Raw genomic sequence first — 14506 nt, 5'->3', positions numbered from 1 at the left:
CCTCCACGCCTTGGCCAGAGAGATTCTGCCTGCTAATAATATCAAACGAATCAGCTTTTTTAAGGGAGCTGAAAGGGACAGGTCAAGCCTGCCAAAAAGCACTGCTTCCACAGTGCTGCCAATCGTTTGATGGAGAATGTTAGAGATCATATCTCATTCTTTTTTTACACAAATTCTGACCTGGTTTGGCGTCTCTGCAGAGTCAAATCTGGCCAGGGGATCTGGGGGTTTCACCAGCTGCCCAAACACCAGTGTACTGGAACACAAATGGTATGTACACCAGCCCCTCTGCCCCCCAATTGTGGTCAAAATCTAGTATTAGGATACCCAGGAGAGAAAATGGCCTTTCAAGTCTGTCAAATGGCCAATTACACAGAAACATGTCTGTATCTGTCAGTCATTTGCAACCTGTGTTTAATGTACAGTGCTGTGTATTATGTTGGTGCTATATAAATCTTGTTTATTAATAATATTATATATATTTATGAAAATAATATTATTAATATTAATAACACACTTAGCTTTTATCAAGTTGTAAGCCAATTGAGTGTTCCCAGGTGTCAGTGTAAATGCTAATATCAGAAACAGAGATTCATCAGTCGAATAAAACTTCCTCCATCTTTTATAAACCCCTGTAATGGTGTTTCCCTTAGGGACAGTATCTCAAAGAGTATAACAGTAGTAAAGCCACTGACGATTACTAAAGCTGTGAAGGCTGTTTAATATAGCTCCGGTTACAATAGGCATTTTGAAGAGGTCAAACAGCAGGAATGTTTTCTGGGCTTTCCAGTTTTATAGCACAGAGAAGAAAACACAATTTGGTCACAGCCCTACAACAGCATTTCTAAAGATCTTTTTTTAATTTTGCATTTTTTGGGGTGTTCTTGTTCATGTTTCAGATATATGCGCTAACTATATTGAGAAGGGATAGCCTTTCTGTAACAAAATAAACTTATATTTCTGTTCACAATCTTTTCTTTAATGTACACTAAGCTGCCTATTCAAAGCTCAGTATATGATGCTGGGTATCCTGGCATAACCCTGGATGTAGGGAATGAATGAACTCCCGTGTGCATGTACAGGAGTTAGACTATTAAGGCCTGACCAATGAAGGTGGCCTAAAATCTGGAACCCAGAAAAGAACCAGATGTAATTAACATTTTTTAAGGCAGGTAAGTTTATTTTATTGCAGGTTATGTCCCTTCTGCAATAAACAACCTGCCTGCACACATTTTTTTAATAGTTAAGTTGAGTTCTGCTTTAGGCCTCCCCCTAACATATTTGTATATTATATTTTTTTAAATAATTTGGTTGCATCACAGGCCCCTTCTAGCATTGTTTGGCTATATAGTTATCATATAATTTCCTGTTTGTGTGTGTTTCAGATATAACAATAAGTGTTTAACCGTGTGTTTTACTTTGATGTTTTCATACAACTTTGTAAACAACAAAACACAATAGTAGATTGTATAAAGTGTTTACTTTGTTAAAACTTTGAGTTGATTTATTAAAGAGCTATGATATTTTCATGCAGTTTGAGTGAATTTCTCTTCACTTTTTATTCTCAGATGTGCAAAAAGACCACTTTAATCATTAAGCATATGCAATTTCTGTTGATGTAATTTACATTGATATGAATTTAGTTGAATTCAGCATCAGTGTAATTTTTTGTTTATCTCTCTGGTAAAACATCAGAACTGATTACTGTGTGAGTGCAGCAATATCACTTTTCAGTTTAGGGTTAATACTTTATGATCAAAGTAGCAATGTGGGTGTGGTTCCAGTAGCTCAAGGCGCAGGAGGAACACATTCTTCCTCTGTCTGTTACTGGGGAAACAGCAGCGAAAACAGGCAAAAACCAGGAGCTGCTACAAAAGCAATAGGGTGTATTATCATATCACATACTTAACACCCCTGGGTTATTGCCACTATCATCACAACAATATGATGAATATAAATATTCTTTGTTGTGTTCTATCAGAGGGCTTGGTGTGTCTCTCTTGCTAATTGAAAAGTGTTAAAAGTGCTTTTGAGAAACTATGCATACAAATGCAAAACAAATATACTGCACTTCAAAGCATATTCATTTCAATTTAGGTTTAAAACTGCATTGGTGAAAGGTATTTGACCAGGTAAGAGAAACCTTAAAGATCTTTTAGTTACTGGCAGACATGTATTGGCAAAACAGAATATCCTACATTGAGAAACCAAATCATATTTTCAGCTTTAAGAAAACCTACTCATACGGAGTGTAGTGGTTACCATCATTGACCCCTTCTTTAGAAATTGCTAGTTGCCTAGCTTTAATGCTAAGTCTATGGCAGCAGTACGATTTCAGGAAATCATGTCGGCCACATTAGGATCTCTGTTTTCATAGCAAGAGTAACAGATTTTAACCCCTGGCAATCAGGATTTTATCATCAGTGAACCCCCATACCACATTTACATATAATGTGCAATCAGAATTATTTGCATGAAGTAACTATTTTTTTTTCAAAATGATATATGCAATGTCCTGTTGCATGGCTAATCCTGACAATCATGAAAAAATTAGTGGTCAGGATGTTAAGAAAAAAACACCACTAATTTTCACTATTTACTATGAGTATACCCACTATCAAGGTAATCTTCACAGCCCTTATAAATACTACGCCACCAAGAAAATCATTAATATTATGCGCTAACAGTCATTTTTAAATGTGATGATCATCTCAACTGATTTTCACTTTTAGGAAGGGGTTAGGGTAATGCTATTTTAGCTATCTAATAGATCTCCCCTTTGTAAATACGCCACTAGGTATTCTGACTTCACTGTGACTTGATCTGCTCAGTGGAGATGGCAGTGGAGCACCAAGCATTTTCAAAAGGAGGTCAGAAAAGGTCAACATTTATATTTCTATTAGGACAAGTTACCTTTAATGATGACGCAATTAAATTTTAGCAAGATTTTGCTTCTGTAGCTGATTGTCATTATTTTTTGGCACATGTTAGCTGATTTTTTTTCTGGAACATTGGAAAGAGGTCATGCAGTCTTTTTGCTCACTATTTTACCTGTTTGCTTATAAGATGAAACTAGCTTGATAGGATAAATCATTTGAATGTATTTGAGGGGGGGGGGGGTTGAATAACAGTTTTGAAAACATGCCAGATAGAAATTCTTTTTTTGTCTCTTCAACAGCTTTTATTTTGTTTTCTTAAGAAGAGATAGCATTCTGAACCATCTTGTTTCCATATTATATCTTTATTCTACAGGGGACATGGGGCTCAAGCATAACAGTAACTTTTTCATCTTAAAACATCTAAGAAAAGCTATATACAGACCTCTGATACAGAATCAGAAGTAGAGAACACTATAATTGTATAAAACAGAAAAAAGATACTGATTGCAACAAAATGATACCAAGAGCTGAATTAAACATTGTATATGAATATTTTATGAGCATATTGCATTGATCACAGGAACATTGGAGTGTGTCAGTGTCAGTAGAAATAGAACTGACAAGTTGACTTTGGGTAAATCGTTTGAATGTCCAAAAGTTTACACCTGGAACATTTTTAGCCCAATAATGTTATAAACTTGCTTGAGAAATGAATGCACCTTATCTGAAAATAACAATGCTATCTAAGGAACTCAAAAGTTCAAACAGACAGCCTATTGTAAAGTATAAATCTTCATTCTATGATTTTGCCAGGGCCGTTTGCATAGCCTAAAATGAAGAAGAAACCCATTGTTTTCTTTTTTTCTGATAAAAGTAAGACATGCAGACATCTTCTGTTATACACAGTCTCAGCTATATACAGTATACTACTAGCATAAAATACTAGTTTTAACGTCAAAAGAGTCATTACAAGTCACAATTTTGTCAAGAAAAAGATCATTTAAAAATAAAATAGAATTGTTTTATGAACTTAATCTATTAAAGCAGAATGTTTGCTTTAGGTCTATGTTTGGACTGCCCATGAGGTTGTAGTGCAGTTACTGCTTCCAAGGAAAATGTTACAAGTTGTTACAAGTAGGGGGAGTGAACATGCAGCAGGAGTTAGCATCAGTCACAGTACAAGTTACAGTATCGCTCACTGCTGCCAACTTTTCAATATGCAGGCAGTGCAAGCGACTGATCAGCTTGAAAATCCTCCTATTGTCTAACACAAGCCAACTTCTTTTAGGGTACATGCACCCAGGACACCAAAACACCTTTCGTGTGAATGTTTACAGAGGCTAGAAACAAATGTGTTCAGCATAAGGATAGCCATGATCTTTACGTTCATTTCTAAAGTACTTTGCTTGTCAGCACACCTTTCCTATTATATATCTTAGCAACTAGATACTTTTAACGAATCTGTAGAACAATAACAAGACTACATCATGCAAACACAAGAACATGGGAGCCAAAGTATTACTCTGTACTTTGCAGTTTGCTAATTATATAACTGATACTTAAATGTTTCAGACAGTAACAATTTAGGGTTTGTGTTATGCTATGTCTTGCTTATAAGCAGAAGAAAGCAATAAAAAATGCAAGCAGGTAATGTTTAGCCCATAAAATATTCTTGAAATGGAGAGCCAAGAACCCTAAGAACTAAGCTCAGTTGCATATTACCTATTTATGTGTATTTTTAAAGCTCTACAATGTTAATGGGATAAGTTCATAGACAGCTTAGCATACAGCAAAAATGACCTAAATCACACTTGTCCTTGTTTGCTATATATGTTATACAATAAAATATTTAGAAATGCATATTAAAATAGGTGATTGCATGTAATGACACAAGAAAAGCATATGAATGCATAATATTGCATGCATACCTATGCATTGACATGTGTTGTTATATTTTGATCAATTTCTATTGTTTTTAATGTAAAATGCATCTGGCAAAAATGGAAAAGGGTGGTACTCACCTTTAGGGCCATTTCAGACTTGCAGCTCAGTGAAGTATTATATAATAACTTCAACTTTGCTCCCAACCACACTGATTTAACTTAATAGTAGTGGCTGGGAACCATATTGTGCATGCCTGCCTCTGTACACAGATAATTAAAAATAAATACATACAGAAAAAACAGGGTTTACAATACATTAGTAAACACATGTCTAAAAAAAACACACAACTAAAAAAAATTCAATGTTTTGGCAGGGTATGATAGAATGTTATCCTAAATAGCAAACTTACCTGGTATCCCCAGCTGCTACCACTCTGGTACTTAGATTGCTGGTTGCCTGAAACATAGCTGTTGCGATTCATATTGTAAGAATCTTCCAGGGTTTCATACATAGAGGAGGCTATCAAAGGGAAATGTAAAAATAATTAAATCTGTTGCACACATTACACTAAAAATTTGGAGTGCACACTAAAGATAATGTTCATTAACAATATAGAATAAAGAATATTTACTAGTAGTTGTAATGTTTTCAGATAATTGTTACAGGCAAATGTGCATTAATAAACAGGATAGTGGGTTGTACCTAGAAAAAAAATGTGCCTTATAGAATACCTTCACCTTAGTGACTTAGTCCTTTAATTGATTCCCCCTTCTCTGAGTATAACCACCAAAACATACTTACCTTTAGCTTCAATTCAGCAAAGTTTACTCAGTGGTCCTGACAGGTGCTGCAAGACATTCACAAAGGAAACCAATAGCCAGCTTCTCTTCTTTCTGTGCATGCATGCCACTGGCCCATTTGTTCTTATCAGAAGGCCATATTCCCCAGAAACCCTGTGGCCAAAAGTATAGCCATCCTATAAGAATATATAGGGCTGTGACTCCCATGGGTAATAATACTTCACAAAGTCTGTGCAGCGCCAGGCAGTGCTGCATGCTGAACATTGCTAGATTGGGGCTGAAGCATTGTTTATTACTGTGTAGGCACCACCTGGGAAGAATTGAAACATGATGTGTACATGATGACATCACGCTGTCACTGGCAAAGCCATTTAATACACACATGTAATGAAAAAGGATGGAGTATCACCATTATGTGTACATGTCCTGTACTGTACCATCAGAGTGGATGGCACAGCACATGCGCACATGGTGGAAGTTTAGTGGAGAGTCAATATTTTCTGCTCTATTCTGTCTACAAAATCATTTTAAAGTGCAACTAAACTTGTCCCATGGCATTGTTTTGTGATCTGTGGTACCAGATTGCTACACAATAGATTGCTATTACCACTATTATTTACTATAGGGAGGATTAAATCTTTAAATCTTTAAATAATGTTGAGAAACAGTGTAACTAACATAATATTAAAAAACTAAATTAATGTAAAAGCAGAATAGTGAGTTACTAATAGATTACAGCTAACATGCGACTGTGTAGTGTAGTATCAGACTAAAGATAAAAAAGGTAGTAGTAGGTGTGCTTGGTAAACCCTAACCACCACACCATCATTTATTGGATAAGTGCAGTAGGCACCACGTGGGAAAGTAGCTGTGCTCCTAAAGCTTAATTTTCAATTTTGTTTAAAGTGTGTCTTATAGTGCTGATGTCATCTTAGACTCACTTGTACATAATAGAAACCCAAGAAAAGAAATATACTTATCTTACTATTAGCCTATTTATTTAAATGCTGTCACTTTGCTTCACCCAGTTACTGCAGGTATTCCCCTGGGTATCTAGAACAGTTATGCCCCTTCTGCACACTATAGTTCATCTTGCCTGTTTGTATGTCACCACAAGATGGAGGAACCCAACATGCGGCAGGAGTTATATGTGCTTGTGCAGGTATGTAATTAGAATTTTACATGGACCATCAGAAAAAAAGTAAATTCTTTTTCTTTAACATATATAAACTTGAAATGAACATGACTTTACATTATTCACTAAGCTAAGTGAATGTTCACTTTAAAAATTAACATGTTGCACTTCTATAAAAGATGTTATGTAACTTATAAGTCCATGACAGAAAGCAAAATGCTTAGTATATATTTTTTATTTTAATTTTTTTAATTGTGAGATAAGTATATAGATAAAGCAATGCACTGTCCAATTTCATACATTTCATGTAAAAAAATTCTCAACTTTAGATAATAATTTTTAAAAAATATTTTTAAAAATATGTGTCATTATACACTAGCAGTCAATGATTTATCAACTTTTAAACAGTTTTATAAGTGCTCATATTTAGTGGAAACAAGCTACTGCAACATACATTTGCATAAAGGTCCCCTTTAAATGATTATTCAAGTAGCCATTTACAGCCGAAAACTTGAAAAACTTGAATTTTTCCCCAGGCCACAACAATCTTGAACTTTACACTGCCTCATAAAATGGAACAAAGACATAAAAGTGAAGGTGTTAGAGGAAAAGGGAATTAAAATAGCATAGGATTTTTACTGTGCTATATGTGTAGATATATATATCTATACTATATTGTACTAGATATCTTTTATGTAGTACACTGTAACCTAATTACACTGTACATTGTATTAAATTATTGTAATTTACAATTTAATTATGTATATTACATGCAAATATTAAGGAAATATTTGTAGCATATCATCAGTAGAGATAGATCAGTTCACAAATGGAACAAATGTCTTGTACAGCTAATGACATTGGAAGTCAAATGCACCTTCATTTTTAGTTGTGCAATTGAGCTACTGATCATCCACTTAGCGTTAACCTAAGAAATATTTTAATTAAAAAAAAAACAATGATCAGAAAATTAATTACAGTTTATTTTCTCACTGAATATGTCAAAGGTACACTAAAAGCAGTTGGATAAATGTATAAAATATTAGTAGCTTTACCGAACACTTCGGAAAAGAAACATACAGAAAGTTACATTGGTCTTTGTAGTGAAAGTCAACAGAAACAATTGTGGCAGGGGGGTACTTTTTTAGTTTATCTTATCACATTTATAGCTGCACAATCTCTATTCCTTCATTCTTTCCTAACTCACAAATTCTACTTCCGCCATGCCCTCAGCAAGTTTCTCTGATTGCTCTTTTAGCCTCTACTTCTACTGGTTTAAATCACTAGGAATTCAAGAGCACACTTTCTTGCTCAGTTGAGAATTACATGCCCCTTTTGGGGGTAGCAGTGTCTCTGTTTCATCCTTTTTTTAATCTAGAAACCCACCTGCAATTTACAGGTCTTTCTTTTCAAACACATGGCTAGCATTACTATCTTTCTTGGAAATAGTTTTATGTTCTCACTAGCTCATCCATGTCTTTTAGCTCCGGTTATGCTTTTATCTGAAATTTGCCATGGATTCCCATGGACTAGCGAATGGGCTGCTGGTCACACAGACATGTAAACAGCACCTGTTACCTATTCACATTATAATTGATGTAGCTGGTACACAATCCAACTCTACATAAAAGTGCTGTCAACTGTATATTATATACAGTATTTATGCCAAATTAGATAATAAATTCTTTTATTAGCTGGATGGCTTTTTTTCCTTTGCCAATATTGTTAGTACATAGTTTTACCTTCTGGTAGCTTCTTGCTGCCCATTCTGCACATGCCTATGTTTGGGGCTTTTTCCTACATGGTAAAAACAATGCCAATCTCACGCATGTATGGTAGGATCAGCACTTTTTTTCCCATTTACAACAGGCTATGACACCAGATCTCGCACCTGCGCAGTGAGAGATTAGGTGATGTATCCAGAAGAAGAAAGAAGACAGAGATGGACAAAACAATATAATTTATAGTGGAGGGAGAATTTATAAAAAATTTGTCTTAAAGATAATGTCCATTCAGGTAATCATAAAAATATTTTGCAAGCAGAATGATTGATACCTCAAAATGCCAACCTCGCAGTCATATTACTAGAATGGCATTGACTTTGGTCTGTTCAGCTGCTTACATTTGAATCAAACAATGATTGTTATGTTGTAAGTGTTCCTTGGCCTTATCAACTCTCACCTGGTTAGTGCTAACTTTGGAGTATAACATTGGTTAAGTTTGATTTCTCTTCTATTGTATTTCTTTATTTCTCTAAATAAACTTGCAACAGAAAAGTATCCATTGCCATGCTGGCAGATAATAGTACTGACATTTTACAAGATAAATGCAGATTTCTTCTCCATTATCATAGGCCTAAATATGAGTAATTCACCCACATGAATATGTGCATCTGTAGAAGTATTAGGAAGGCAACAAACAACAATATGGTGACAGATTCCGCTTAGGAGCTACTTGCAATATTTTGTAATATTTTTATACACCAACATCATTTAATGCATTTACAACAATTGACAGCCGAATGCAAATTTAGAAAGTTAATATCAATGTGTAAATAACTTGGCACCCATTTCACACTGACTTTTTACAGATAGCAATATAAACAAACAAACAAACAAATAATTAAAGAGCCCTGTTATTACTTTAGCTGGATATAAATAACCACATACATGCAAACTGCGCAAAGATCCATGTATGTCTTGACTTTTTTGTAGACACCGAAAAAGTGAATGTGCTATAGAAAGTACAAAATATACTGTGGTAAAGGATGGCACTATATTAGAAATTGAATTTCTTAGCTTAAAAGAAAACAGGAAAAAAGAAAAAAGTAAATCTAGCCCAGTAAACATGAACCAACTCATAGGAAAGTCACTGTATTATTTTACTGAAAAGCTTTTGGTCCTGTCACTTGCTATAAGAGAAAATAAACATATCAATTTCAATACTGCAGAATTTAAAGAACATGACTCTAAAAGGCTTTGCACAAAATGCATTCCTATGATATCAGCCTACGTAGGAATAAAAAACATTTACATAAAATGTATGTACCCTTATCCTCTCAAGCAAGTAAGTCTGTAAGATAAAGTGCAATGTACTAAATAGTAAAACAATATTTTTCCAGGCTAAAAACACAGGTACTAACTAGCTCAATTCACTACAACAAAGTCAATCCCGTGTTTTTAATATAATAAAATAGGTAATTTAATTCCTATCTCTTAAACAATAAATCAAATGTCAAAAGCAAAAATGCCATTTTTCTACATTAAAAAGTATTGTTCATACCTCTGTTGCCATAGTTCATCGTAGAAGATTGAGAAGCCCTTGGCTTTTGCCTCTTTACTGTCATCATCACTTGTTCTTTGACACGTTGGTCTCCACTGGTACCACTTTTCAGATGCACGTCTGAGGGCAATGCCAGAGAGGATTCATTTTGCCACACAAAATGTTCTGATGCTAAAGCTGTTTTCAGTGGAGATGGTGAGGTCAACATGGCCACAGTCTTTCCTATATGCCTATTAGCAGAACTATGTTGTTTTTATTTGGTTAAAAAAGTAACTTTGTATAATTTTGCGAGACAAAATCCCAAGAAAATGGATACTTGCTCTTCTCTACCCTTCCCAAAGTATCTTGTTCTAACAGCTTCTTAGAAGCCTGTACAGGTCTGAAAGGGTGTATCTGCACTTGTATGGCACGCCCCAATACTCCCAACCCCGCCCTGGTTGTGACTAACTAACTAGTTCCTACAACATACCACTGCTTAAGGATAGAACTAAGTTAACAAAAAATGGATAGGAGTGACATGACAGTTACATTTAACGTGTGCTAGCAAGAAAAGAGATTCCTGCATTATTGACAGAGATTGTCATTTTTAACACTGAAGTTGTTTCAAGAATTCAGTAATGCATGTATTTATGTAATCTTGGAGCTCTACAGATACTTTTGTTATGTAACATATATGTGTCAGTTTTACACATAATACAACATTCACATATTGTGTCACATAGAGTGTTACGCATTCACTGTTGTATACACACCCAGTTCACATGCATGCATAATCATGCTGTCATACACACTTACTTTGTAGAAGAAGGGCCACACCTTCCTCATCAGACACAACACAAACCTCAGACCTGCTCTCCAATATAACCTATGTCCTACCAGTACTAGACGTTAGTTTGCTTTTGTGTCATTTGTTTATTGCTGTTTGCTTCTGCTATATCATTCTGAATTTCCAGGTATAGGATGTGTCTCTAATTGCAATAAATGTTTTTTAGGTAGTTAATGGTACTTCACTATTACCTGCTGCCTAGTAGAAGAGTTGTCATTGATGACATCCTAATACATTGGCCTGGCAGAAGGTATCCCGATTTTGACATGATTGGTAATAATGCACTGGTGAAACCTTTATGCCATTTCCTTGCAGCATGTGACAAAAGATTTTCTTGTGATGTCTTGTCTATACAGTATTATCCCAAAAACTTGAAGCAAATTTATGTTATACAATGTTGGCACAGTGTATTAGTAACTGGTTGATGCACTGGTCTTTCATTAATGACAGTTTTAAACCTCTCCCTGCTGGTGTGAGTAAAGGCTGGCACCACTGAAATGAATCCAGTTACTTGCGGTCCATTGTCACTGGAACATTACATCTTGACAACCTATGTATAGGTTACCTAGACCTATACATATACATATAGGTTCTGTTGGCCATTGAGACAAAATGTATTTGTAAATAAGTTGTTAAACCAATTGTACAGTGATACCTAATCCTTCCAATCCATTTTTTCTCTCACATACAATTTGTCCTCATATTGGAGGTAATTTCTTCCTTAAGACCTTTTTGAAGCATAAAGAACAAGTAGGTGCATAGTTTACGTTTACATTTGTTACTTCAGTACTACACAGAAATTTGAACACCACTGTTGGTACATTTGAAACACACTTGCCCTTTTGTTAATTATCAGGTCTACACAACATATCAACCCCCAACCACCCAACAACACCCACTCCATGTTAAGTTTATATAATGTTTCAACCGCTGCCACACTTCAATTATTTTTCTTCTCCATGTTACACCAATAATAAGTATCCTGTATCTTTTAAATAATGCTAATCTTTACACATAGATTGCATATTAGCTTTCTTTGTTATATTTTGTTTCTACAAACTATGACCTCTGATGTAGACTATATATCTAAATTTACTATGTGACACAACACATGGTCCTTGTGTTTAGTTCAATATCTGGGGTAAGAATTACACTAATCAAACTTTTGTGTAAGCATTGTTTTGACACATGACTGTGTATTCCACTTTACTTTGATTAAATGTTACCACAAAAAAAACATGTTTGCCCATTCCTTTCTTTGGTTAATTCAGTTAATTTTAGGGGTTGGCAATCTAAATGAATGAATTTAAGTGAGGAAGATTAACTACAACCTATTTATTCATTGCACAGTGGGTTGCCTCAAACATTTTATTCAGCAGCATTCTATTTCTGTTACCTTAAATGGTACAATCTTCGATCCTCTTTTCAACTTTTGGCATTATCCATTGATAAACACAAAATGTGCTTTCTTACGAACTCCTATAACTCCTGCTATGATGGGGGTGCTTTCTAGGGGTATAAAAAATTCAAATATATGTAATTCTCCAGGGCCAGATGGTTTCACTACAATATAAACTATTCCTCTCTTATTTGTAATCCTATTTTTATCACCATTTAATGTATTTACTTTTTATCATAGTCTTGCAGCTGGTTTCTTTTGAGTGCATATTACAGTAATGTTGTAAGTGGGATCTTGGTGTGTGCTCCAGTTACTATCCCATTGCCCTTCTCATACAACTTGACCAAGTCGGCTTAATGCTCACCAGGACAGCGAAGGACAATGTCATCTGGGTTTTAAACCTAGCATATTGCTGTCCACTGATGCTGAGAACATTTTAACAGAGTGAATTGGGACTTTAGAGAAGTTACCCTCCATCATATATGGATCACTTTCCAACTTTAAAATCTTTTTCTTTAAGTCTGCGGGCTTCAATTTAAAGAGTCACCTCCTTGCACCAGTAATTACTTTTAATCTATTCCCATGCAGTTTTCTTTATTTGTTTTTTCCTTTCTATTGTTCTTTATATAGTTTAACTCTTTTTTCAACCAAAATGGAAAATTTTACAGGGTTATGTGCATTGCCCTCTCTCAGTAAAGTTATGAAGCTGACTCATCTTACTTGATTGGTTTCTTTAAGCTGACCAGGGGATGAGATAGGGGAGGGGGGACTTTATGTAGGTAAGCCCTACAAATTAGTTTCCAAACTTTTAGAAATCATCTAAGCTACAATTTAACTATGCAACATTGTTTTTAATTAAAACTATTCCCAGTTCCCAAGGAGAACTATAGAACACCCCCTATATTAGAAAAAAATGAGAAGGTTTTGTATCCCTAACTCATTTCCTATCCTAAGGTGACAGCCCTGCTCCTTCATAGATACTTTACAGTGAGTTAGCATGGTAGCTAACATATTCTCCTTGAAGAACCGGGATCCCAAGGTCAAATTTCATCCAGGACATTACCTGTTTGCATGGGTTTTCTCCAAGCACTCCACATTCCTCCCACTGCCCAAAAACATACTGGTAGGTAGTTCCTTTTGTCCAATATCCAATTGGCCCTATAACATTTTAGGGATATATGATCATGGCTATATTAGATTGTAAACTCCTCAGTTAGTTAGGGGTAGTTAATGACATGACTGTGACCCTGAACAGCACTTTGTAAATTTATTGCTATAAAAATAGATAATAATACAATTAACAACAATAATACACGTAGGGTTATCAGGTAAAAAAATGGAAAAAGATGTGTAAACTGCATATTAAAGAATCCTCTTGACTTCACAGATGCTTCGGGTAGTCACACATACTTCAGTCTACTTTGCAATCCCTTTATAGTTTGCTTTAGCTTCAGTTGTAACTACTATATAGCATGAGGGATTGCCTATAAAAGCTATTCAATTGACATCAAATCAGGTATGGACTACAGTACTTACCAAATATACTCACCTGTACTCTAAGTTTTTTTTACTTTAGTCCTATACTCTGGTCCTATGTGGTTTTCTATGTTCCCTCCCTTTAACCGTGGGAACCGGTGGTCACAGCTGATTGGAGGCACGAGGGGGCCTCCAATCAGCTGTGACTGCAGGCAAGTTCCTCTGAGGTCAGTTTCCCCAGTCACTGGGCTGTATTGATAAGTATAACCCAGTGACCGTGGGAACCTGCGGTCTCAGCTGATTGGAGGCACGCGGGTGCCTCCAATCAGCTCTGACGGCAGGCGAACTCAGATGAACTCTCAATGGAGATTTTGCTCGCTCATCCCTAGTAGTTACTTTGGTTATATTTTAGTATGCGATTATTGATGATAAATATTTGTGAGAATGCATACCCAGACTGTACAAATTATAAACAGTGGAATATTCATGCAAAGTCTAGCACCATCTTGGAAAATAATACATATTAATAATCTGACATGTACAAATAAAACAAATAATTATTCTTTACCAGTGTTTCTCAACCAGGGTACCTTGGAACCTTAGGGTTCTTCCAGAGGTTGCTAGGGTTCCTTGAGCAATGAGCAGGTTGTGGCTTTTAGGTCAGTTTAATTGATACCAATGATCTTTTTGACTATCTGTACGAGTGACATTCTTCCCACTGGCCACTACACTAATGTACTGTGAGCTGTGGATATAGTAATTATAGCAGGGGTTCCCTAAGACTTGAAAATTATTTTGTGAAACACTTTTCTATAGTATCACATA

The 14506-nt window shown here is 35.4% G+C and overlaps 1 protein-coding gene across 2 annotated transcripts in view; it reads right to left on the bottom strand.

Moving 5' to 3' along the window:
* Positions 1-10315, bottom strand: part of PKP1 (plakophilin 1) — a 28591-nt gene extending 18276 nt beyond the window's left edge. For both annotated transcript variants that reach the window (XM_072424363.1, XM_072424370.1), the window contains exons 1-2: positions 9981-10315; positions 5173-5282 (exon numbers count right to left, since the gene is read on the bottom strand). In XM_072424363.1, coding sequence (XP_072280464.1) covers positions 5173-5282; positions 9981-10188 — 318 coding nt within the window. In that variant the 5' untranslated portion in view covers positions 10189-10315. The remainder of the gene's footprint in view (positions 1-5172; positions 5283-9980) is intronic.
* Between the last annotated feature and the right edge of the window lie 4191 nt (positions 10316-14506).

This window comes from Pyxicephalus adspersus, chromosome 1, assembly GCF_032062135.1.
Source record: "Pyxicephalus adspersus chromosome 1, UCB_Pads_2.0, whole genome shotgun sequence".
In the NCBI taxonomy this organism is placed as follows: Eukaryota; Metazoa; Chordata; class Amphibia; order Anura; family Pyxicephalidae; genus Pyxicephalus; species Pyxicephalus adspersus.
This window is presented reverse-complemented; position numbering and strand designations above follow the sequence as displayed.